At 38.7% G+C, this 25,752-nt stretch overlaps 1 protein-coding gene across 3 annotated transcripts in view; it reads left to right on the forward strand.

The window, feature by feature from the left end:
* LOC129779311 (nitric oxide synthase) overlaps positions 1-25,752 on the forward strand; it is a 325,833-nt gene that overhangs the window by 290,256 nt on the left and 9,825 nt on the right. For 2 of the 3 annotated variants that reach the window (XM_055786717.1, XM_055786718.1), the window contains one exon: positions 1-25,752. This exon is cut by the window's right edge and continues 9,825 nt beyond it. In XM_055786717.1, the coding sequence (XP_055642692.1) occupies positions 1-111 (111 nt within the window). In that variant the 3' untranslated portion in view covers positions 112-25,752. The other variant, XR_008743618.1, reaches the window with a different exon arrangement.

A 25,752-nucleotide genomic window follows, 5' to 3' on the forward strand; every position in this document is an offset into this window, starting at 1 on the left:
GACGAGAACCGGTACCACGAGGACATCTTTGGTATCACCCTGCGCACGGCGGAAGTGCACAATAAGTCACGTGCCACCGCCCGGATCCGGATGGCGTCGCAACCTTCGTAATTGCTGCTACTGCATAATTCTGCATTCCAATCAATCTCAGCAACGGCGGCGGCGGCGATAAACTAATAAAACAGAACCAACAGAACACCCCCCCCCCTGTATCTCTGTGTCTTTCTCTCCTTATAAACGTGACGCGATTGTATTACTCTGGTCCAACAGCAATATTGAAAGCAAAAACAAACGAATGTTTTTTTCTATAAATAAATAATAGAAAAAAGAAGTCAACAAAAATATTAGCAGCAATCCGACGCACATCAGCATGAAAGAATGGCTAATCGAACGAAGATAGAGAAGAATAATATGATTTTTCGAATGTGCATCAATCCTATTTGTGATCATTAGTAAAATATCAATTCAGAGTATAGAAGCTAAGACCACGTTACGAAAACCAAAGTTTATTTATGTTATGAACAAACCGCATTTTGAGAGCACCGAGGGGACTTCAATCAACCGTTTGTGGTTGAGAAGAATTATTATTAATCGATTTTAGGCACTCTCTCAATCTGCGCACTAATTCATATCCAAGAAGTGAAACATGTTGGGAATTCCCTAAGCAAAGCATCTACACGCTGTCCAACTTCTATAAGACCAGGTGATGATCTTGCTGCTTAGTGTCATTGTGAACAAACAATGCTTCGATTTATATTCTAGTGTGTAGGTATTGGTGACTACCAAACACTGCATGATGTTCATATGTGTGTGTACAAGCGCTGAGCGTGAACGAATGTTTTCGCATTTTCAACTGTCAAGTTTCCATAAGACCAGTTACATTTTCCGTTGTTTTAGTTGTTTTGATCAATTAAATCTGGAAAATGCCGACGGGAAAAGTCCTCACGAAGTGAGAAAAAAGACAAATCGATGCATTTCACCAAGAAAATGTTGATATCAGAGAAATTTCTCGTCGGATTGGATGATCCAACCAAGTAGTGCTCAATTATTTGGCGAATCCTCAATGATACGGTAAGAAGAAGAGAGCTCCACGTAAATCGAAGCTCTCTGAAAGTGATAAGCGGGAAATAGCTAGAACAGGTTCGAACACCTCACAATCGCATGTGCAAATGGAGCAATACTTCAACTGCTCAACTGCTCGAGTGACAATTCATCAAATTTTAGTAAAAAATCCTCACATAAAGAGGGCTTAAAAGGTTAAAACTCCTCATCTTACACCATCTCACCTCGGAAGACCTCTGAGTTTTGCCAAAGCTCACATGAACTGACAGTGGGACATGGTATGTTGTGACAAAAAATGTTTCCAAAGGAATACATTTTGCTATATACCATAACGAAGAGTTCTTCAATGTATAGGTTATCTTCACTGACGAAAACAATTTCAATTTGGATGGTCCTGATGGTTTCGCAGGGGAATGGTGTAATTTACGGAAGAAGGAACAGTATTTTTCAACCAGGAATTTTGGTGGAGGCTCGTGCATGGTTTGGGCGGGACTCTGTGCAACTGGAAAGCTCAAAATAGCTTCCTCATCAATCAAGGATTACACACATGTTCTGGAATCCTCTCTCCGTTTCTGTGTGGATATCGTCACAAAAAATTCACATTCCAGCAAAACAATGCTACTATCTGTTACGATCGAGGGTTTACTTAGCTAGTTCGGATCACTACACGAAACGTGTCTTGCTGGTTAGGATAGTAACTTCACACTCGGCTTTATTTCATATTCGTTTCTCTACAAACCTTGAGTGAGCTGAGAGGTATCTCACATGCTCCTCTCATCTCCCCTTTTTAGTATTGTTTTATAATTCAATTCAGTTGTTTAATTGCTATTCGTGTTTTACTTAACTATGCTTTTTTTTTCTTAGATAAATATTTCAAATTAAAAGTTCTATACTTTGTATTCCTAACCCTATTTGAACGACGTAAGCTTTGCTGTTGCGTTTGTTTGAATTTTTTTCCTATTCTCAAAGTTTTCTTACTTTTACTTGGATCTGAAGTCAATGCAAAGTTGTCAGTTTTTGCCGAGGAATTATCTGAAGAATTTTTTAAAATAAATGGTTTTTGAGAAATCCGCTTCAGTTGGTTTTTGTGTGCGGTTCGTGTATCATTATTTACGTTGATTAGATACGTATGATGAGATATTTTTTTCAATACTATGGCTTCGCTACTGAAGGCTCGTCCATTTGCCTTGTAAGTATAAATTACTTTTTCGCTGATTTGAAAGTCTTTTATATTGACTTTAGAATTACTAGCCTGACTGAACAATTTTTTACTTGGTTTCATGGTAGATAGTTCTGTTCGAGAAGAAAAAGAGAATATGCGTTCATTGGGGATTATTTTGTCTTCTGTGGTAGGTGTTTGTCGATGATGATGCAAGAATTTGTTTACTTCATTGTCTATCTGTAATTGTGAAAAAAAAATCGCTCTCGATTAGTTTATTCAACACAGCCTTTGTGGTTTGCACCGCTCTTTCTGCCAGCCCATTGCTTGCAGGGTGGTAGGGTGGAGAAAGAACGTGTTCAATGTTTCGTGATTCACAATACTTTCTGAAATGGAAACTATTGAATGGAGGCCCGTTGTCGCTTACCAACACCGCGGCAAACCCAAATACAGCGAAAATATTATCGAGTTCTCGTGCAACATTTTCTGCATTAGTTTTACTCATTTTGTGTACTTCGATCCACCTAGAGTAGGTATCGACTAGTATAAGAAATGAACGATTGAACTTATGAAAGAAATCTATATGCACCCTTTCGAATGGCTTCATTGCTGCTGGCCAGTTTCCATAAACCCTAGGACGTCTGTCAATTCCTAACATTTGACATTTTTTACACGAATTAACGTAATTTTCAATGTCGTTATTGAAACCGTCCCAATACAAAAATCTCCTGGCGATTTGTTGATGAATTCCTCTATGGTTCGAATGTAATAATTGAAGTGAAAGCAATTTCAAGGTGTGTGGTATGACTATCCTGTCTCCAAAATGTAAGCATCCTGACTCAGCATTTAGTTCGTATCTTTTCGAATAATAATTTTTGACATTTTCATCATTAACGTGACTAGGCCAGCCGTTTTGTACATAGTTCAACACCGCTGATATTAAAGGATCGTTCGCTGATTCCGAACTTATAATTTTCGCGTTTAAATTAACGGTTCGATCATCAACTAAATAGTTCAGTCCGTGAAAGCAGCTTTCTTGATTTTCCAGTAAATCCGCCTCGCTTAAACCTTGGGTCAAAGGCAATCTTGATAAACAATCCGCTACGCAGTTTTCTTTACCAGCCGTATGCGTGATATTGAAATCAAAAATAGATAGTCTCAAAAGATACCTTTGTAATCTAGTAGCAATTACGGCGGGTCCACCCTTTTTCTTGTTAAAGATTCCCAATAAAGGTTTGTGATCGGTAACAATCGTAACTTTTTGACCCATAACATACTTATAGAATTTTTCCATTGCGAAGACTACAGCTAATGCTTCCCGATGTAATATTGGATATTTTTGTACGGTTTAAGTAAGACGACGAGAAACGAAAAATACTGGCATTTCTTTGTTATTTACTGTATGGCTAAGAACACCTGAAATGCCATCGTCACTTGCATCGCAGGTCACTGTGATGGACTTAGAGGGGTCAAAATGTGTGAGAATCTTTGCGCTGCAAATCGCTTTTTTAATGCTCTCGAAAGCTTTGTTGCAGTTTGAATCCCAAGTCCATTTGCTGTCTTTTGTCAGCAAATTGTAAAGTGGTGATGAAACTAAACAAAGCTTCGGAACGAATTTTGTGTAAAATGATATCATACCGAGAAATGCTTTGAGCTGTGTTCTGGATTTTGGCACTGGCACGGCCGTTATCGCTTTCACTTTTTCCGGATTTGGCGATACTCCTGCCTCCGAGAGAATGTGACCCAAATATTTCACACGGGAAACAAACCACTCACACTTCTCGGCATTAATTTTTACGTTATGATTTGCGAGTTTTCTCAACACTATTCTGATCGTATTTAGGAGTTCATCATCTGACTCTGCCCAAATGAGGATGTCATCGATGTATGCCTGAACATTCGGTATGCCTTCTAATATCCTGTCCATGACCGACTGGAATATGGTGGCCGCTGGTTTGACACCAAACGGTAATCTTTTGTAAGCAAACAAACCTTTGTGTGTATTTATCACTAGAAGCTTTTTAGTATTTTCGGATACTATCAACTGTTGGTACGCTCCCTTAAGATCAATAGGAGCAAACTATTTTGCTCTGCTCTTGTTGGTTATAAGCTCTTCAATTATTGGGAGAGGGTAATGATGTGTAATAATGTGTGGGTTGACTGTTTTAGAGCCATCCATGCAAATTCTAATATATTTTGACGTAGGACTACGTCTTTCATTTCTATACCGGGGTGTAAAATCAAAGTTTCGAAAACGAAAGCGTTACGCCGGAGACCGAGATTTTGAGCGTTAATAGCTCCTAAACAACTAAACGAAATGGTATGATAAACACTTCATTCGAAAGATTTTTTTTTTTTTAATAAATGATGATGGTCCCACCTCTTTCCCCTACATAGGTTTGAGCTGGACGAGTTATCTTGTGGATAATTATATGGAGGAGTTTCTTTGTAATATCAAATCAACCAGTAAGCTAGTTAAAAACAAAAAACGGTCCGGTTGTACCACTGGCATAGAATGTTTATCAAAAGAACAAGTAAGGGCATTATCTAAACGCTAAATATTCCATGGCATGTCAAGAGAATTTCCAATCCGGGAAGACACTTGACCGATCGGGAATCGAACCCAATGCCTATATCAGAATTAGCCATGAATTTACAAGGGATTTCCCGCTTTACTAGATTCCCGAGAACGATCTACTAATGCGATCGCTTTCGAGTCCAGACAGCTGAGCAACCCCGAGCCTAATTCTAGCCGACACTTCAGGCCCAGTAACTCTCCCAAGGCATGTCAAGAGAATTTCCAACCCGGGAAGACCCTTGACCGATCAGGAATTGAACCTAATACCTATGTCAGTACCAGCCTTGAATTTACAAAGGAAATCCCGCTTTACTGGATACCCGACAACGATCTGTTAATCGTTTTCGAGACCAGACAGCTGAGCAAACCTAAGCCTAATTCCAGCCGATACTTCAGGCCCTTCATTCAACCTGGGGTATAATCGCGTCAATCTGAATCTGCAATGAGATCTGCCACAACACAGAAAGATCTCGTCAATCATCTGTCAAAAGGATAAATTTACAAGTATTCCGGTTGAGCTATCCCTAGCTTCTTTTCAGTTTCCACTTTCAATCCCTTGGAATGGATCGATCTTATTAAACAAAACAAAAACAAAGAAAAAAATCACTTTTGCCAATGTTCAATTTCAAATTTTACTATGCCGGTTCACGCGCGCGATGCTCAAACTCTTGTAGACTTCACAATTATTTTTAAACTAATCTAATAACTAAAATTATTAAAAATTGAAGAAAAAAAAAAATAATAAAAACAACATACCATCATCATCATAGTCTAAAGATAAAAAAAACACACACACATGCACCTACACCTAAAACAGTACTCTATTCATTATGTAATAATGATGACGGTCCCACTTTATTTTCCTACAACGATTTGAGCTGGACGAATTTTCTTTGATAACTATATATATATATATATATATATATGGATTTCTTTTATAAGACAAACAAAACCAGTATATTAGTTAAGAGCATATACATAGATTGTCACTCGAAAGAGCAAGTAAAGGCATTATATGAACGCTAGATATTCCAAGGCATGTCAAGAGAATTTCCAATCCGGGAAGACCCTTGACCGATCAGGAATCGAACCTAATACCTATATCCATACCAGCTTTGAATTTACAAAGGAAATCCCGCTTTACTGGATACCCGACAACGATCTGTTAATCGTTTTCGAGACCAGACAGCTGAGCAAACCTAAGCCTAATTCCAGCCGATACTTCAGGCCCTTCGTTCAAATTGGGGTATAATCGCTTCAATCAGAATCTGCAATGAGATCTGCCCCAACACAGAAAGATCTCGTCAATCATCTGTAAAAAAAGAAAAATTTACAAGAATTCCGGTTGAGCTATCCCTAGCTTGTTCGCAATTTCCACTTTCAATCCCTTAGAATATGATTTTCTTAAAAACAGAATAATTTTTTTAGCCAATGCTCAATGTTAAGCTTCTCTATGCCGTTTCACGTGCACGATGCTCAAACTGTTGTAGACTACTCGAAATGTATAAAAAGAAAAAATTAATTAATTAAAAACGAGTACAAACAAATAAAATACCACCATCATCATAGTCTAATGATAAAAAAGACAAAAGCACAACAAAAAAAAAAAAAATTAATCCGTTATAGCTTCGTCATCTTACATACTAACATTGATTACACACCAGGTCAAAAATTTAAATCATGTTTCAAAAACTCTTTACAAATACTACGAAACATTCGAAGGCTTGTTGCTGTCTTTGCCTCATTGGGTAAGGTATTATACAGTCGATATCCCTTATAAAAAATTGAATTTTGGGTACACGACATTCGGAAGTTCATGGTTCTGAGGTCGCTTGCTTGTCTTGTATTATATCGATGCATGTCTCTTCCATACATTATAGTGTTTCGTAGGTAATTCGGCGTCATATTATTAGTCATTTTGTATATAAACGTGAGCGTGCAATATTTAATACGCTGACTGACTGACATCCATTGTAGGCATTCTAGCATGAATCTCCGCGGAGTTCGTCGATCACATCTCAATATCAGGCGCATAGCCTTGTTTTGCAACATTTGCATTCTTTGCATCTGTCTCTTATTTGCAAGAAATAGTACAGATGCACAATAATCAAAATGTGGAGCGATCAGCGCTTTGTAGATCGTTATTTTGCTTTCAAAAGTCAAGAAACGATTTATTCTACAAAGCACTCCATATTTTTGAGCTGCCTTCTTTATAGTATAATTAATGTTCTCTTCAAAAAGCAGCGTTTCGTCTAGAATAACGCCAAGATATTTGATTGATGATACTCTTTCTACGGGTTGCCCATCTATACTTATACTTAGATTGCCACTATCAAGACTGCGTGTCGACACTACCATGTATTTCGTTTTACTTATATTTAATTTCAATTTTTTCCATTTTAACCAGTCATCTAAGTTTTGTAGTTCAAGATTCATTTTTCTGTAACAGTCTTGCAATGTATCTGCCACAACAAATATAGCTGTGTCGTCAGCGAACAAATTCACGTCGCTGTCATTTAACACCTGTTTGATGTCATTGATATAAAGCAAGAAAAGTAACGGCCCCAGAACACTTCCTTGAGGCACACCCAGATTCACTGATCCCGCCGATGATTTACTGTCCCTATAAATAGTGATTTGTGTTCGCCCGCATAAGTAGCTTTCAAACCACGTCAATACAGGTCCAGTTACATCATAACTGGAAAGTAGTTTTATCAATTTACACCGGTCTACTGTCTCGAAGGCCCTTTTCAAATCAATAAATACCGTCAAAATAACTTTCTTCTCCTCTATAGCCTGTTTCCATTTTAGAAGCAACAAATTAAGAGCCGTTTCACAAGAGTGGTTTTTCCTAAATCCAGACTGTTCATCTACCAGTATTTCATTTTCCGTTATATGTTGCAGAAGTTGATCTTTGACAACGATTTCTAGGATTTTTTCGTACATTGGTAATATATTAACTGGTCTACGGTCTTCTGGTTTGGTCGATTTCGGATTTTTTGGAATCGGTATGACAACGGATTTCTTCCAACTATGTGGGCATTCACCTCGAATCATCGACTCATTTACTATATATAGTAGATTCTCTTTGATTAAATCAAATGCATCTACTAATACCGTTTTATTGATATCGTCAACACCCGCACAGTTTCTTAAATCCATCACAACCTTCCTCAGTGTTTCCATACTGATGGTTCTAAAGCATCTCCATTGTGAAGACAAACTAGGAAAAGCAAGATTTAGTCGATTTGTAGGAGGCACAATACCATTGTGGATTTCCTCCACACTTGACGTGAAAAATTTGTTCAATTTTTCAGCTGTTATGAAATTACATTCTGTATTACCGTCAAATTCAATGTCGATATCTTTACTTCCGCATGGATTACACAAATCTTTTATTTTTTTCCACAGCTTCTTTGGATCATGTTGAACTGCCATTAATTCACTTTGAATTAATTTATTTTTGGAATTCTTTAGTTCACGTACATAAATATTTCTCCATACTTTGTACATGTCCCAATATTTAATACTGTTTGTACGTTTAGCTATTATTAGGTAACGATCCCGTTTTCTTCTGATGGAAGCTAGCGTAGTGGTATACCAAGCTTTGTCTCCGCTCTGTCTTTGTGCTGGAATGCCCGATCCTCTAGGGGTCAATATCTTTTTCATTGAAGAGCAAAGTGCTTCCTCAAGATTTTTTGCAACATCATGAAGAGAGGAGTGTTCTCCAATCGGCATTATTTTGTTCTGTAAAACAGATTCCAATTTGCGTTTCGAATAATTGTTCCAGCACTTATATAACTTGTCCTTTATTTCGATAAACTCAACATCAGAGAAGTTATAGATCATACCAATTGTTTCATGATCCGAGATTTTGCTGTCATGAAGAATCTCCATAACACCATCGTCAAAATTAGTAAAAACTAAATCAATAGTCGTCGAAGTTGTCCTTGTTATTCTGGTGTGATCATTAATTCTCTGTTTGAATCCAGCGGCTTGTGTGATTGCTTTCAATTCATGAGATTTCTTACGTTCGGCCCAATCAATATTAAAATCACCAGTAATGATTATTCTCTTTTGTTCATGAATTTGAATGTGTTGCAGCCACAAATCTTCCAGAAATTCTAAAAAGTCCCTATCGCTACTACTAGGCGAATGGTATATGCCAGCGTATATCCCAGCCATTTTGCATCCTCTGACTTCTACAGCTAGAAACCAATTGTCCCCGTATGTATCATTATAGATTTCTTTAAATTTCATAAGGTTCGAAATGTACATAGATACACCTCCAGTATGTACAGATCTCGACAAGCAATTTACCATTGAATACCCAGCTACATTGAATCCATTTAGATCGGTTGAAACCGTCAAGTGTGTTTCAACCAATATTAGTATTTTCGGTTTTTTGTTGGATACCAAGATTTCAATTTCGTCGAAATGTGTGCGTAATCCTGCCACATTCAGGTAAAGTATATCATATGCTCCTTTCTTGGATGGCTAGATGGAGAAATCCACCTGCCCCTTTTTCCTTTCGTAGTTGCGAAGGAACATAGGGCAGTTAGTACTCCAAGCAAAATGTTTTGTATCTATGTCTAATCTTCGCTCATTTTTAATTTTGGTGCAATTGGAACATTGAATTTCTTCGGATTTACAATCTTTGAATTGATGATTTTTACCGCATTTTGGGCATACACTAAGCTCTGATTTGCAATCGACAATTTTATGGCCATATTCGCAACACTTGAAACATCTAAGAACCATCAACCCATCAACTACCCGACATTTTTCGAAACCACAAAATACTGACTTGGCTTCCATAATTTTATTATATGTATCGCCATCGACTTCTATAATTGCACTGTATTTGTTGTATTTCATAGCGTTGTTACTGTAAATTTTTCTCACTTGAAAATGCTTATTTTTATGCAACAAAGGGTTTTGCTTCATCAACGTTATTTTTAAATCATTTTCATTTAATTCCTCGCTAAATCCGATTATTTTAATGGTCGGTTTTAGTGCTTCTGGTATTTTAACCTCGTAGTCCTGACCCAATTTTTTTTCAAAATTATCCTTCAATAACTCTATTGAGTTTTTATCCATAGCAGAGACAACAACAGCGCCATTTTTCCCGTTTCGCAGGCCATTTATATTTAATCCCTTGGGATTAACATTTTCTTTCAAAGCTTGTCTTGTAACATCTGACTCTTGCGTTGTTTTTGGCTTAATGATTAAAACTTTTTCCCTGGTCAAAATTTTGTTTTTTGTACTAGTTTTTTTATCAGCTACACTCTCATTTGTTGTTTTCCTAGCATCTTTCAAAACCGCAGCAAAACTCAATGGAGTTGTATTTTCATTTTGATTTGCTGGCTCGTCACGTCGGCGCTTTTTCGAATTTGAACGCAGATTGTACCGCTGAGGTGTTTCCTCTGCATCTGCGTTAATATCAATATTGTTTTTTAATAGATTACCAATTTCCGTCCGTACTGCCTCTTTGACTTTGAGCTCAAAGTTGTTGGCCAAGTCAACTAAACCTTTCAGCTCATTTATATTACTCAAAATTTTACTGACGGAGTCATCATAGTGATTATTTCCGAAACCATTTTCATGTAACAAGAGACAAGTATCACAAACAAAAACGGCATTTTTTATTTTTCTCAAAACATCGATATTTTCCCGCACCGCGCTTGGTAAGCATACAACATGTATTGTTTCATGACACTTACCGTAGCACTCTATCGCTTCTGTGTTCGGATCTTCTATCTTCTCACAGCAGCGGCTACACATATCAACCAGACCCATATCAATACATTCAATTGTATCTGCGTGTGCACCGGCCATCGGCCGGGCCGTGCGAGGCAAATGAAGATAAAAAAAAACAACAACACAAGCGCGTGCTGGTAGAAAGTGCTGGGAGAACACACTATGTATCAGCAGCAAATTAAATCAAGAGTGAGGTATTCAAGCTGCTTTCAACACTACCACTACTACAGTGATAAGTGTTGTGATTTTCTTGAATACCAATTAACACATCAATTTGATCGCAAATTACAAGTACAAAATAAACATCCAAACTTATCCTTCTTGCGCCGAACACATAGATGTAATCCACTAGTGCTAACCACTGCGATAAAAATCAAGTAACAACACTTTGTTTGCACAAATTTTACCACTGATTTCGCACAAGTGAAAACAACAACCTACTCTTTCTAAGGCGTAGAATGATAGCCTATGATATAAGATGTCTACGCGTTATATACTTGTTACTTTTTCATCCAAAAACTTGTTTCAATAGCCTTAAAATTGCTTACAAAACAGGCTATTGAAATCACCAATCGGTATATAAGCGAGCGCCGCTCGTAAACCCACTCAGTTATAATTGAACAGCGATTGGATCATGTTGTCGCTGTTGTGATGAAGCTAACTTCGTTTATCATGAAAGCGCTGATGAACGATGTCACCAAGAGCCTGTTTGTGCACCTTAAGCCAGAAGGAAATCCATCAGGAGGAGAATGATGCCACGGTTCCGCTTGAGACATCGGAGCAGCCGCCACACACACATACACGCGCGGAACCCTCGTTGCTATCATCGTTGCTGAAATATAATCTACCAGTTCCCCTGGGAATTGAAAAATACATTCATGCGAAAGAGTTTATTTTAATGTTTTCTATCCATACAACACTGCAACCAAATACATTTGATTTTGTGATTTTTCAATCAATCGGAATTAACAGGAAAGCTTCTGAAAATTATTCTTCCCCATCAGTAGAAAATTTTCGTATCCAATATTGTATGCGCGCGCAACGGAAAATGTTTCGTATCGGGAAAATTATATAATTTTCAATAGATTACTCAGTCGCTGAATGTTTCAAACTCAGAGAGTTTATTCCCCTCTAGTTTGCCTTCTAAATTACCATCGTAAACCACACCTTCTCTCGATTCAATCACGTACAAAAAGCATACTTAAGCGATATTCTGGTGGTGAAACGCATTCATTTTTCGTGAGGACATCGACAAGACAACATCGTTACTGAACGACCTGAACGAGCTAGACGAGCTGGACGACCTGGCCTGACTTGACCTGAAACGCATTCATTCATTCCCTTGGAATTGAAAATCACATTCAAGCGAAAAAGTTTATTATGTTTTCTATCCATATAATACTGCGACCAAATACATTTGGTTTTGTGAATTTTCAACGTAAGACCACGTCATTCGGCAATTTATTAGAGGTGCAATGAATCCTAAGAAGGAATTCCAGTTCTACGCGCACTGGCAAACGATGTTTGCTCAACAATTTCTCAAACGAGAAATGGGTGTTGTGAGAAAGGATGAGCGAACGCAAAAAATATGCAGACTGATTTGATGCAACAGTTATTTTGTCTATTGGAAATTGAATACAAATCATATCACAATACAAGCAATGTAGTATGTATTATACAACTTTCGTGTGATTGCTTTTTTTGCTGAATATTGTGCCTTCAAGGTAACGCTCTCGTTTTCTAAGTCCCCCAGATATTCATTTATTCATTCAATCAGAATTGATTCAGAAGCAACTAAAAACAGATGATCACTAAATCAAAGATAGTCATACGTCACCCTTACGGTTATACCACAGATATAACCCACTTCCTGTTTTTTGTTTGGTTTCACTACCACTACAATTGGTGATGCCCATTCAGCATATTCTACTTTTTCAAGAATGCCCTTGCCCACAAGGTCTTCTAAATGTTTTGATACCATTTCTCGGTGTTTAAAGGCAACTGTGTATGGTTTATGAACAAAAGGCTTAGCCTGGTCATCTATTTTGATATCTACGGTTACATTTTTGATTGGTTCCGTTAAATCGTCATCAAAAGCTGCGGGGAATTCTCGTTGCAGCCTTTTGGTAGTATTTTGAACCCAAAGCTTTTTCTCGGTTTCTCGGAGAGAGTGGAGATTAAATGTATTTCTCCAGTGTGGCCATATGACATTAAGCCAATCGCGGCCTAATAAAGGTACAAAGTCTTTAGGAGACTGGATTACTAATAGGAAGAGAGCGGCGATTCTCCCTTTCAGTTGCACTTCTACTTTTATTTTACCCAACACTTTAACAGTGTCTCCTGATATAACAAAAAAGTTTCTTTTATCAGGTAATAAAGCACACATACTAAATTTGCCTTTATATGTAGTTGATGAGCAGATTGTTGCGCAAGCTCCCGTATCGCACTCCATCAATAGTTATTTATTGTTAACCAATAATTCCACAAAGGCTGGTGTTACACTATTCGACTCACCTAACATGACGTTCTTTACCCAGTCCGATGATTTCTGTTCGATGTCTTGTTCTTCCGCCGATTCTCCCACGGAAGAACCGGTATCCTCTTCCATGCTCATCTTGAGATCTTCCATGGCTGCTGAAAGTTGATTGATCCTCTCTTCGTATGCTCTTTTTCGCTGAAAATTTCCCTTAGGAGGTTGTATTCCGTGTCGCGATCTTTTCGCCTTAGGCAGCGTTCAATGGTACGACAAGTGTCCTTTGTTGTAGCAATTGTAGCACACACTATCACTGTTGATCTTGCTGTTACTGCGATGACTTGAGATGTCTCTGTGCACATCATCACCACATGATTTTCCAAACAGTTTTCCGGGTTTGAGCGGCCCTCTGCTACTAGCCACTCTACCGGTATTTCCGACATAGTTTATCTTATTGGCTTCATGCTTCGCCATTTTTCGAGCTTCGGAAGCGGCTATTTCGATAGTTTTGGCTTTCTCCAATAATTGACTGAGATTGGATTTGTAATCGGCATCGCGTATCATCGACTCTCGTGTCTTATCGTTTCTTATACCAGCCACAAAAACTGACTGTACCAAAGTTGCTTCTGTTTCTACACTCACGTTACAGTGCTCAACGATGTTCTGTAGATCGATCGCGAAATCGTCCAATGATTCACCTTCTTCTTGACGACGGATTATCAAACGATTCCGTTCGGCGAAAACGTTTTTATTTTCGTCGTGCAACGTTTTGAACTTTTCCACTATTTGACTATAAGTTTTGTTAACGATCTTATCCGGTTTAAAACTACCGATGATCCGGTTTGCGGTTGCTTGACCCACGCTTGTTATAAATTCCAATGCTTTTTCGTCATCGGGGGTCTTATTTTGCGCGAAATAAATCTCCACAGTTTGGAGATACGAGTTGACATTGAATCCAGGTACAAATAAAGGAAACTTTCCTTTGGTTCTTCTATCCATTGTGATAACCTTATTGTCTTCTTCTACAATAGGTGTAGTCATATTACAGCACTTTACACCTTTTTGACCCGAGACCGCTTAAATCAATAACGAATCGTGCAAACGAATAGTAATGATAAAATCTCACTTAATGTCGTACTACACGCAATTCCGCGCTGATCCCATCCTCGTCACCAGAATTGTTACGATCGAGGGTTTACTTAGCTAGTTCGGATCACTACACGAAACGTGTCCTGCTGGTTAGGATAGTAACTTCACACTCGGCTTTATTTCATATTCGTTTCTCTACAAACCTTGAGTGAGCTGAGAGGTATCTCACATGCTCCTCTCACTATCAATACCAGCAAGTAAACTAAGCAATGGATTAAGGACCAAAAACCTATTTTTTTGGACTGGCTGACTCCAGACTTGAATCCTGTTGAAAATCTTAGCGAGGATCCTTGTACGCAGAATCTACACTGAGGGAACACGGTACACCAAGATTGAAGAACTCAAGGTCGCAATTTCGGATAAATGGAAAAATATCGCGAAATTCGTTCAGCAGGATATAGTTAATAGTATTCCAACACAAATTTTCAAGCTTATTAATGGAAATGGCAAGGTTACCAATCATTGACATATAAATCAGTCTATCGCTTTGAATTTTTCATTGATAATACTTATCAATTTTGAAGTGGTCTTATAGAAACTGGACAGCTGAAATTATCATATTTAAGCACAATTAATAAACCAACAAATCTTTTGAACGGAATTGACGTTAAATATACTTTATTCTACGCAGTGTACAATGTATGAATGTATCTTGTTGAAATTCTAACTGTTTGTGTTGCAACGAAATAGAATCAGGGTGGTCTTATAGAAGTTGGACAGAGCATATGATCACGTTTTCCTTCGGAAATTACTTGAAGTCATTCGTTTCTAATCTTTCCAAAAATATTAAGTGTGGATATCGAATAACGACACTGGCGATGTAAAACATTTTATTTCAATTTCACACGTACAGTGCTGGACAGAACATTATCAACTAATCACCACAGATTTGCCAGCTCAGAGAAATATCCGTAACTCTACTTTTTTGTCTGCAGTAAAACGAATCCATAAACATATTCGACGGAATTTAGAAAGATATGTATGGATTCTTTTAATAGCAGATTATTCGCTATAAGTTTTTATTTTATTGAGGCATAATTTCGTTTATATAGAAATTAGAACTAACAACCTTGGATTTCTCTACCAGAACACCCAAATTTTATACTTCATGATCTTCAATGTCGACTGTTTCAGGTTCTTCTCTCGATTGATAGGAATGATAATGTTGACTCAGCTTCGCTGATATGAAATGATATTCAGATTTGGTTGCACTGACGAACTAGTCTATCTCGTCCCAGGAACACATTCTCAATCCTTGCTCCCACATACCGGTTTCGCATCGCATCAATCATCATCACCGTGTTGCCTTCTCGGATTTCTCGAGCTTCATTAAATCACTATACTTGTCTCCTGATGACCCGCAAATTAGAGATGGGCGAGCGCTCACGAGCCGCTCATTTAAGCCGGTTCGTCAGGAAGAGCGTACGACCCACGGTTCATTAAAAATGAGCCGCGGCTCTCGAATGAACGGCTCTCAAATGAACGGCTCTTAAATGAGCCGTGGGTCTTTTGTGAACCGTGGGACTTTTGTGAGCCGTGGGTCTTTTGTGAACCGTGGTTCATTTAAGAGCCGTTCATTCGAGAACCACGGTTCAAAAAAGAACCGCGGTTCATAAAAGAACCGTGTTTCTTTTAAGAGCCGGCTTTTTGGTGATGAACCTTGGATCGTATGCTCGTTCTGACGAACCGTGGCCTGCGGCGGTGCGGAAGAAATATATGTTTCCCATGCTGCTTTTTAAGAGATTTTATTTGGCTGCTTGTATGTTTGTAAATGTTGGCGGATTACATATTTTCTTGAAACCCCATAAATATGGGTATCAAATGAAAGGGCTTGATTAGTAGAACACAGTTATTTATGAAAAATGGAAATCCAAAATGGCCGCCATCACAAAATAGCGAAATATGTATTTTTTTCGAAACCCCATCAATATGGGTATCTAATGAAAGGACTTGACTAGTAGGATACAGTTATTTATGTAAAATGGAAATCCAAGATGGCGGCAGTTACAAAATGGCAGACTACAAATTATGTCAAAACCCCATCAATATGGGTATCAAATGAAAGGACTTGACTAGTAGAACACAGTTATTTATGAAAAATGGAAATCCAAAATGGCCGTCATCACAAAATAGCGAAATTTGTATTTTTTTCGAAACCCCATCAATATGGGTATCAAATGAAAGGGCTTGACTAGTATATTTATGTAACATGGAAGTCCAAGACGGCATCGGATTATGGTTTCATCATATACTCCACGATTTTATTTGAGTCTCATTCATGTTCTATATAAGGGATTCTCAGACTATTTTGAGCAAGAGACCCCTTTATAGAATGAAGTGATATCATCGACCTCTATAGCCAAATTTCTCTAAAAATTTTATCTTTTTCTTGTTCATACAAAATACTTGTAGGCATAAAATTCAGTAAAAATCAAGTGTAATTAATAATTATTAATACAAATTACAACATTAATATTTCTACTAAAATATTTGTCATTATTATAACAGGTTGGTTCATGTAACATTCTACCCTAAGGGGTCAATATCGATCTCTTCTAGATTAACCCTTTCACCTACAAAATCGAATTTTACTCGTGGTGTACTTGCATATCATAGGGCGCTAGTACGCTCAGAAAAGTAGTGAAATTATTCGATGTGGACCCATCGAATTGTTTGCATTTGGTCCATTATTTTGGAAATTAAATCATAGGCCATGGGGTTCATGAAGGAAGAGGTTACTTGTCTAATAATTTCTAAGCTTTCAGTACATCATTTGTTTGTTTTTATGTTGAATCACAATGAAACCGTTTAACCCAAGTTTGTTCTACTTATTTTTCAATAATATGTTTGCTACAAGAGCTCATTTGTTACAACGTCTTTGTTAGCCAGCTAACGACCAGCTGTTCGAAAAATCTAACAGCAACATTAATAATGTTTCATGTCTTTGGGAAGCAATCATATTATAAAGTTTTTGCACCAAATGATAGCTTAATTTCTTAGCTACCAAATACCATCAATTTAATTTCGAATAACTTTATTGGGCAATAAATTCGATTTCAAGCAATGAAGTACGGAAGAAGTTTCAATTTCAATAAAAGAAACCTAATAAAATGCAAAAATACCACAGCACTTCGATGAAAAAAACATACATTGTGATGTAGGACAAAACCATTCGATTAAACCTCCTATAGAAAAAATTGGTGGAAAAATAAAAAGCAGGCTATGTGACATACAGTTACTCAAGATGATCTGCAAGGAATTTCACCCCTTCTCGATAGTTGAAGACGTGGAATTTAAAGAAAATTGTTGAAATGTTGAATCCGTCATATCAACTTCCCAGCAGAAAAACGCTCACGACTAGCCTATTACCGGCTGTTTATAATGATGTCCTTTCTTCAGTTCAAAAACAATTACTCGATGCTTCAGTCTCAGCAGTTTGTCTTACTTGTGATGGTTGGACCAGCATCAATAACACAAGCTTTTATGCGTTGACTGCTCATTTTATTGACGAAAATACGAAATTGAAAACTTTTTTATTAGAGTGCTCGAAATTTCCCGCAGACATACAGCGGAAAACATTTCCATATGGATTTTCGCTGTCTTGACACGGTTTTCTATAAACACGCAAATAACAGCACTAGTAACCGATGACGCAGCAAATATGAAGTTAGCTGCCACACTTCTTAAAATGCGTCATTTGAGATGTTTCGCCCATTCGCTCAACTTAGTTGTCCAAACAGCCATTTCAACATCGTCTTTCATTGATGTCGTCGATTAATGCAGAGCAATTGTGCAATATTTCAAGCAAAGTACCAATGCTCTGAACAAGCTCCATGAAATGCAGCAGACATTGAATGAGCCTAAACTAAAGTTGAAAAAAGACGTTTCAACTCGTTGGAACTCGACATATGATATGTTGGATCGAATGTTGCTCAACAAACAAGCGGTTGTATCTACTTTGGCACTTTTGGAGTCTCGCCTATCTTTGGAGTCTCAGGACTGAGTTGCCATAGAGCACGCAGTCAAAATTCTCAAAGTGTTCAACGATGTAACGATTGAAATATCCGGGGAGAAAACTGTGTCGTTATCGAAAACTGCTTTGCTCTCCCGACTGATGATTCGTCATGTTCAACATTATATGGAGCAAGAGAAATCAGTTCCCGTGATTATAAAAAAGCTGTGTAATGAATTGATTTCGGAGCTGGTAAAACGATTTGCAGATCTTGAGTCAGACGAATTGGTAGCCCAATCAATACTGCTACATCCGCGCTTCAAGCAGCAAGGTTTTGGGGATAATATAAAGTACAACAATGCATACCAGTCGTTGATAAGGACGCTAAAAATGACATCCATAGAATACACGCCTGCGGAACCAGCACCAATCGTTGGTGATGAAGCGCGGTCATCTGTATGGGAGGAGTTTGATGCATTGGTTGGCAATCTTCAAGCTCCACATGATCCAGAAGCTGCTGCAATAGCTGAGTTAGATAAATATTTAGTGGAGTCACATTTGCTGAGAACAAGCGACCCTTTGCTTTGGTGGGAGGAAAGGAAATCTATCTATCCGCGGCTCTACGAAATTGCTTTGAAAATATTATGTATTCCGGCGACTTCAGTACCATGTGAGCGAATTTTTTCGAAAGCAGGACAAGTTTGTAGTGAAAGACGTAGTAGACTTACGTCAGGAAACATTGAAAAAATAATGTTCATAAATCAAAATGTTTAATGAAGATTTTTTTAATAGAAATATATATGAGAAAACCTTTTGTGAAATATTATTTTTTTCTATTCTCTGCACTAATTATTGTTTCAAGCTTAATTTTTTACGTCCCATACCCGAATAAACTGCTTCTTGAAAAGAGCCGCCGAGCCGCTCAAATGAGCCGGCTCTTTTCATTGAGCGCACGGCTCTGAGCCGCTCACTGAAATGAACCATTTTGCCCATCTCTACCGCAAATACTCCTCAATCTATCTTCTCCGCATTGTATCTATGCAAGAGTTCAACTGATCTGAAGATTACTATGAAAGCCTACCAGTTTCGATGGAAGATGCCCCACACTTGGCGAACTACCAAGAAAGAAGTGGTCCGAGGTTAATGGTTAATGATTCTCGCGTTACATACGCCCGAGGGCTTCAGATGATCATTGATTCGACGTTGGAAAGAACTGTCACTCGGCTTTCCGCGTTAGGATTACGGGGAGCTTCGATTATCGTTCAAATGGCTTATTTTACAGAATACTCTACCACCCACATGGGGAATCCCTGGAGGTTGAATTTTCAATGGGTATTTGAGTTAATGAATGTCGCAGTGGAGATTTTTTTTTTTATCCAAAATATATATTTTTATTAAGGCTCATATGGCGTCAACCTGACGGGGCCGGGAGTTCAATATTTCGACAATGTTTGCCTTATAACTATGTTAGTAATATGTAACCGATTACTCGCGGTTGGCTCGAGGTTAGTATTACAAGTGTTTTCGTAATTGTGATGTTGCTGTCTCCAATGCTCTGTACCTGTGCCCGACACGGGATACTTCCTTTTGGGATGCAGCTAACCATTAATCAGCAACGCCCCCTAGTCTGTACCCCATATCTAGCGTGGTGCGTCTTCTTGACTCGAGGAATCCAGGATAGAATGGTCACTAGCCGGCGCAAACATCAGCTCGTGTAGAGTTGTCTTGAGCGGTACAACCTTTGGCTCTTGTTGAATGATCAGTGGACTGTACAACCTTTGGCCCGTGTATCTGTAAAGAGTGTGTGTATGTATTGCCGCGACTAAGTAAAAGTTTATAGATCGGATAGGAGGGATATGAAACGGGGACACAACGAAGGAAACATCATTAAACGTTGACATCGGCGTTTCTGAGGAACAGGTATAGATGAAGCAGAAGATCAGGATCACGGCTACCTAAGATATCCCGGTCGGGGATATCCGATTGTCTGCCTTTTGCTCTCAGTGCTCTAGAGAGCTGAGAGCGAGCAGCATGGAACCGGATACACGACCAGACAATATGCTCGATGTCGTGGTAGCCATCGCCACAATCACAAAGATTGTTTGCTGCGAGCCCAATGCGATAGAGATGCGCGTTTAGGTTGTAGTGATTGGACATAAGCCGAGATATCATGCGCATGAAATCACGACCTACATTCAATCCCTTAAACCAAGCTTTCGTCGAAACCTTAGGGATAATCGTGTGTAACCAACGACCGAACTCATCTCCACTCCACATGCGCTGCCAACTAACGAGTGTGTCCTGACGAGGAATGTGAAAAAATTAATTATAGGCAATTTGCCTTTCAAAAAGTGTGCCTTCTGAAGCGCCCACCTTAGCTAGCGAGTCCGCTTTCACATTCCCCAGAATCGAGCAATGTGAGGGAACCCATGCTAAGGTAATCTTGAATAAGTTTTCGACCAAAACACTCAATAGATGTCTTATTCTTGTTAGGAAATAAGATGAGCGTTTACCAACTTTCATTGCTGGAGGCGATCTGGCGTAGTGGTAACATCCATGCCTCTCACGCTAAAGGTCACGAGTTCAATTCTCACTCCCGACATTCTTCCAAAAATGGAAGTTAAGTGACGAACCAACCAAATGTGTTGAAAGTCACTATAATACAGATAAAAAAAAAAAAAAAAAAAAAACTTTCATTGAACGAATTGCCTCTATTGAGAGAGATGTTATTTAGTGGAGTTAGTTAGTGGAGATGTTATTTCATAATTTCTCTCGTGCTGTACGAGGGTACGAGGGATTCTGGTTAACATCCATACCTCTCAAGCTGAAGGTCACGAGTTCAATTATCACTCCCGACATTCGTCCTTCTGAATGGAAGTAAAACCATGTTCGAGTGACGAACCAGCCAATATCGTTGAAAATCATTTTAATACAAAAAAAATATCCTCCATATTCTCCAGATTCGAGTTAGTATTTGTTCCCCAGTTTGACGTGGGACTACGTCTTTCATTTCTAAACTGGGGTGTAAGTTAATAGTTTCGAAAAGGAAAGCGTTACGTCCGAGAACGAGATTTTGAGCGTTAATAGCTCCTAAATAACTGAATGAAATGGTATGATAAACACTTCATTCGAAAGAAAAAATGTCTACGCGTTCTATGCTTGTTACTTTTTGATCCAAAAACTTGTTTCAATAGCCTGAAAATTGCTTTCAAAACAGGCTTTTGAAATCACACAATCGGTATAAAAGCGAGTGTCACTCGGAAATCCACTCAGTTACGATTTCGCAACGATTGAGGAACGATCGCTGGAATGGATGGATGTTTCCCTTACACAGTCTTCAAAACCATGGAGCCTGAGGAAATCGACATTGCAAAATTAATGCAAGCTGCGGGTACTTTTGTACTCGCTTGCGTTTCTGGAAATCGGAATGTTTCTCTAACACAAACTTCAAAACCAGTACTTTTGTACTCGCTTGCATTTTTGCAAACCGGAATGTGTTTTCCCAATACAGATTCCGAAACCAAGAAGTTGGGAGAATCGGCATTGCAGATACATTCAAGTCGGCAATACGTTTATACCCCCAAACATTTTTACACTCCAGAATTCGTTTTGCTATCATGGTCTACAAAAGCGGGTACAAATGCAACACTTTGGCTCGATTATTCAAGACTGAATTGGAAGATATCCCTTCATGTCGCCAGCTCGCTGAACTTTTACGCATACCGTTTGATAATTAGGCAACATGTTGATAACTATTTGCTGCGATAACGACTACCATAATGCACGAATTGACTTAGACTGAGATTTGTTTGCAATTGAATTCGTAAATAGTTTCATTCATTCACTATTTTATTCAATATTTTAATCAATACACGAAAGATAGCACTGCGTAGCGGCGATATCGTACCCAATGAGGATCATCCGAGGTGGGATTATTGCTAATTGAAGAAATGCAATTGATTACTAATCCAACGGCAGTCCTACGTCAACCTTGCGGTTGTATCATAGGTATAACCCATCCATAGTTTTTTTTATAACTTTTTTTTTTGTTCAAACGGGGAAGTGATTGCAGAATCGAATGGCTATTTTTCAAATTTGTAAAAATCCTATTATTCGGGAGGATCAACAAACTAGAGCGGCGTTGGACAAAGTGTATAAGTCTTAAAGGATACTACGTTGAACAAAATTCGAGGGGTTGTATCCGAGACACAACCGATTAGGACGTAGGACTACGTCTTTCATTTCTGTACCGGGGTGTAAGTTCAAAGTTTCGAAAACGAAAGAGTGACGCTGGACTGCAAGGTTTTGAACATTAATACCTCTTTCCGGCTGAAAGTAGTGGTATGATGATCATTTCATTCGAAAGACAAAATGTCCACGAGTTATATGATTGTTAATTATTGACCTGAAAACTTGTTTCAATAGCTTTAAAATTGCTTAGAAAACAGGTTATTGAAACCGTATATAAACTCGCATACGCTCTGGAAATTCATTCAGTTGATGCGGCGATGTGAGATGAGGACGGTCGCACTCAGATGTCTATGCAATATGGTCTTCTTTTCCAATTTCATTTCTCTTCTGCAGTTGAACCGAACGGATGGCTATAAAACATGACGCTTCCTTTGCTTTCGTTCATTTTTTCCTTTACCGTTTCACCGTGAGGACTCGTTTCATTGGGACCAAGCAGACAGCTCGTAAATCTACCGGTGGTAAAGCACCACGAAAGCAGCTCGGAAAAGCGCAGGAAGTGTGAAGAATCCACATCGCTACCGACCGGGAACCGTCACTTTGCGTGAAATTCGTCACTGTCAGAAGTTGACCGAATTGCTGATCCGCAAGCTACCTTTGCAGCGCTTGGTTCGTGGAATTGCCCAGGACTTCAACACCGACTTGCGCTTCCAAAGCTCCGCGGTTATGGCACTGCAGGCGGCCTATTCCAAGATACCAATTTGTGTGTTATCCAGGCAAAACGCGTCACATCCTGCCCAAGGACATCTAGCTGGCCCGTCGTATCCGAGGAGCGTTCTATTACCTTAACATATAATCAACGGCCCTTTTCAGGGCACCAAATTTGATGGATTAGAGTTCAGAAAAGTTTTTGCAGGCCGAACTGAAAGAAGCATTAAGCGAAAACTATGGTGTCGATGATAATCCGATACCGATGAGTGCCATTGACTATGGATTTGATAATGACGAATACGAAATATTATGATAATATCCACTATTCACCATATCGAAGAAATCACTTTGATAAAAGCTGCGTTATAAAATTATTTGTGTACGAATGCCGCAATCGATAGTCGATTCTAATTTGCTAATTTGCGATGGGTATTCCCTCTCGATTCCTCCGTTGAGCATTAATAATCTCTTTCTGGCAAAACGAAGAGGTATGATAATCACATTATTCGAACGATCAAATGCGAAAGTTTTTTGCCGATCTCCTTTCAACCTCGGACATCTCTTTCTCTCGTTTGTCGTTTTTCAATTCCATTTCTCCTCAGCAGTCGGACCTAACGGAGCATTTAGCGAAAACCGAGGTATCGATGATAATTCGATACCGATGGGTGCCATTGACTATGGATTTGATAGTGAAGAACACGATATGATATGGTGTAATGGATATTATGGAAGTGGATGTTATATTTTATATCAATATTTGTTTACGAACGCTGCAATCGGTCGGGTTGGAATTGTTGGGAAGTGGCTCTTATTTTTACTGTGTAAATCCGAGGAGGAATCCTTCTCAAGTGTTAATAATACTGCCCCGGATCCACAATGATTCCAATTGTCGGGGCTTGTGGAGTGGGCACTATTTGCGCTGGGTATTTCCGAGGAGGAATCGATTCCCCCTTTGAGCGTTAATAATTCTTTTCCGGCGAAACGAAGTTGTATGATAATCACTTTATTCGAAAGATGAAGTGTTCGACCGAAAACATTTATATGCTTGTTACTTATTTATTGCTAAGTCAATGTTAGTCCTACGTCCACCTTGCGGTTATATCAAAGTTATAACCCAGTTCTAGTTTTTCATTTGTTTCAGTGAAAACCATCCGAATACAACTTTTGAATATGAACTACGCGAAAAAATGAATGTTTGAATTCGCCCTAAAAATTACGATTGAAAACTTCGCTTCAGTGTGAGAATGAAACCAATAAACGTGAACCGGAAGAAGAGTGCACGTAAAAAAAGAGATATTTTCAGCTGTTCAACTATTCAACTGAGGATAGTCAGGAGACTGTGAAGCCATCGAAATCAAATTGGAAATGAGTTTTGGCTTCTCCCAGCAGTTTCTCTGTCAACCTAAATCAACAGTAATTCGTGCGTTTCCGTTGCTATCTTCTCTACGACACTCCATCCTCATTTCATTCTCCACCGTCAAATGGACTTCACGGCATAATGAAGTGACTCGCCTAGACTGAATTCGATTCTCTCTCTCATGTATCATGTAGGCATGTATCGATGTTTGGTTTGATTTCGATCAGGTTTTCGTTTCACTTTATATGGACGTTAAAATAAGATTGCGTACGCGGACAACGAGGTACATGTTAGGGTGGAGTAGTAATAGTGGATTGGAGTCAGGTTGAATGAAGAAGCCGATTTGTATCCATTCGTCACGTCTTTTAGAATAACCATTCCCTAGAATTAAATTGACTAGAAATGAATTAACGAAAGTTAAGAGCAAGGATGACTGATGAACAAGTCATGTTGACGGCGATTGCAGAAGTAGTCCTACTCGAAGCGAAACGACTGAGAGGAGAGCGTACGACTCGGGATTTGCCGGAACCTGGATCTAGATCTAGTTTCAAAGGACTGCTGCTGCTTTGCTGTTGCTGAAAAATGGTAGGAGGTTGTGTCCAAGATACGACCGCATTGTTGACGTAGAACCACGCTGTTATTTTATATAAGTCGCTTGTTTTTTTTTCTCTATTATAATGACTTTCAACACATTTCGGCTGATTCGTCACTTCTACTTCCATTTTTGGAAGAATTTCGGGAGTGAGAATTGAACTCGTGATCTCTGCATGAGAGGTATGGATGTTACCACTACGCCAGATCGCCTCCTCGAAGTCGCTTGTTAATAACTTCGGATATTATTTTATAATGCTGTGAAATTTTAAAAATAACTGTTTAGTAGAATGGTTTGATCGCTCCGAAATATTGTTTGTTGTTGTAGAATCAGCTGACGATAATTGATTGATGATTCATTCTTGCCCTCGTAGAACAACACACTAGCTGTTCGTATGTCGCAATTTGTTTCATGTCAATGCATTGAAAATTTACCTCGAACACTACTCCGGTGGCCTTTTTCGCAATTGACATAGACTCAGCTACAGTCGATTATATACTTGTTGTACCAGCACCATTATTCCACATCTCATAACTACATCAATATAACTTTGGCACCGCATGGAAACAACAACAATGACAATACTTTCAAGTATCAAATATCATGCTATTTAGTATTGCCTCAGTGGAATCGCACCTCTAGACATCATTCGTACAACGTAAACCAAGCGCCATACAAGCGTTCGTCATAGCATGCATACAGAGCCATACATTGGTGGCTTGAAGCTACTAGAAATATAAACACTTCTCATCATTTTGCGCTATTCGCAAT

This window comes from Toxorhynchites rutilus, chromosome 3, assembly GCF_029784135.1.
Source record: "Toxorhynchites rutilus septentrionalis strain SRP chromosome 3, ASM2978413v1, whole genome shotgun sequence".
NCBI classification, from domain to species: domain Eukaryota; kingdom Metazoa; phylum Arthropoda; class Insecta; order Diptera; family Culicidae; genus Toxorhynchites; species Toxorhynchites rutilus.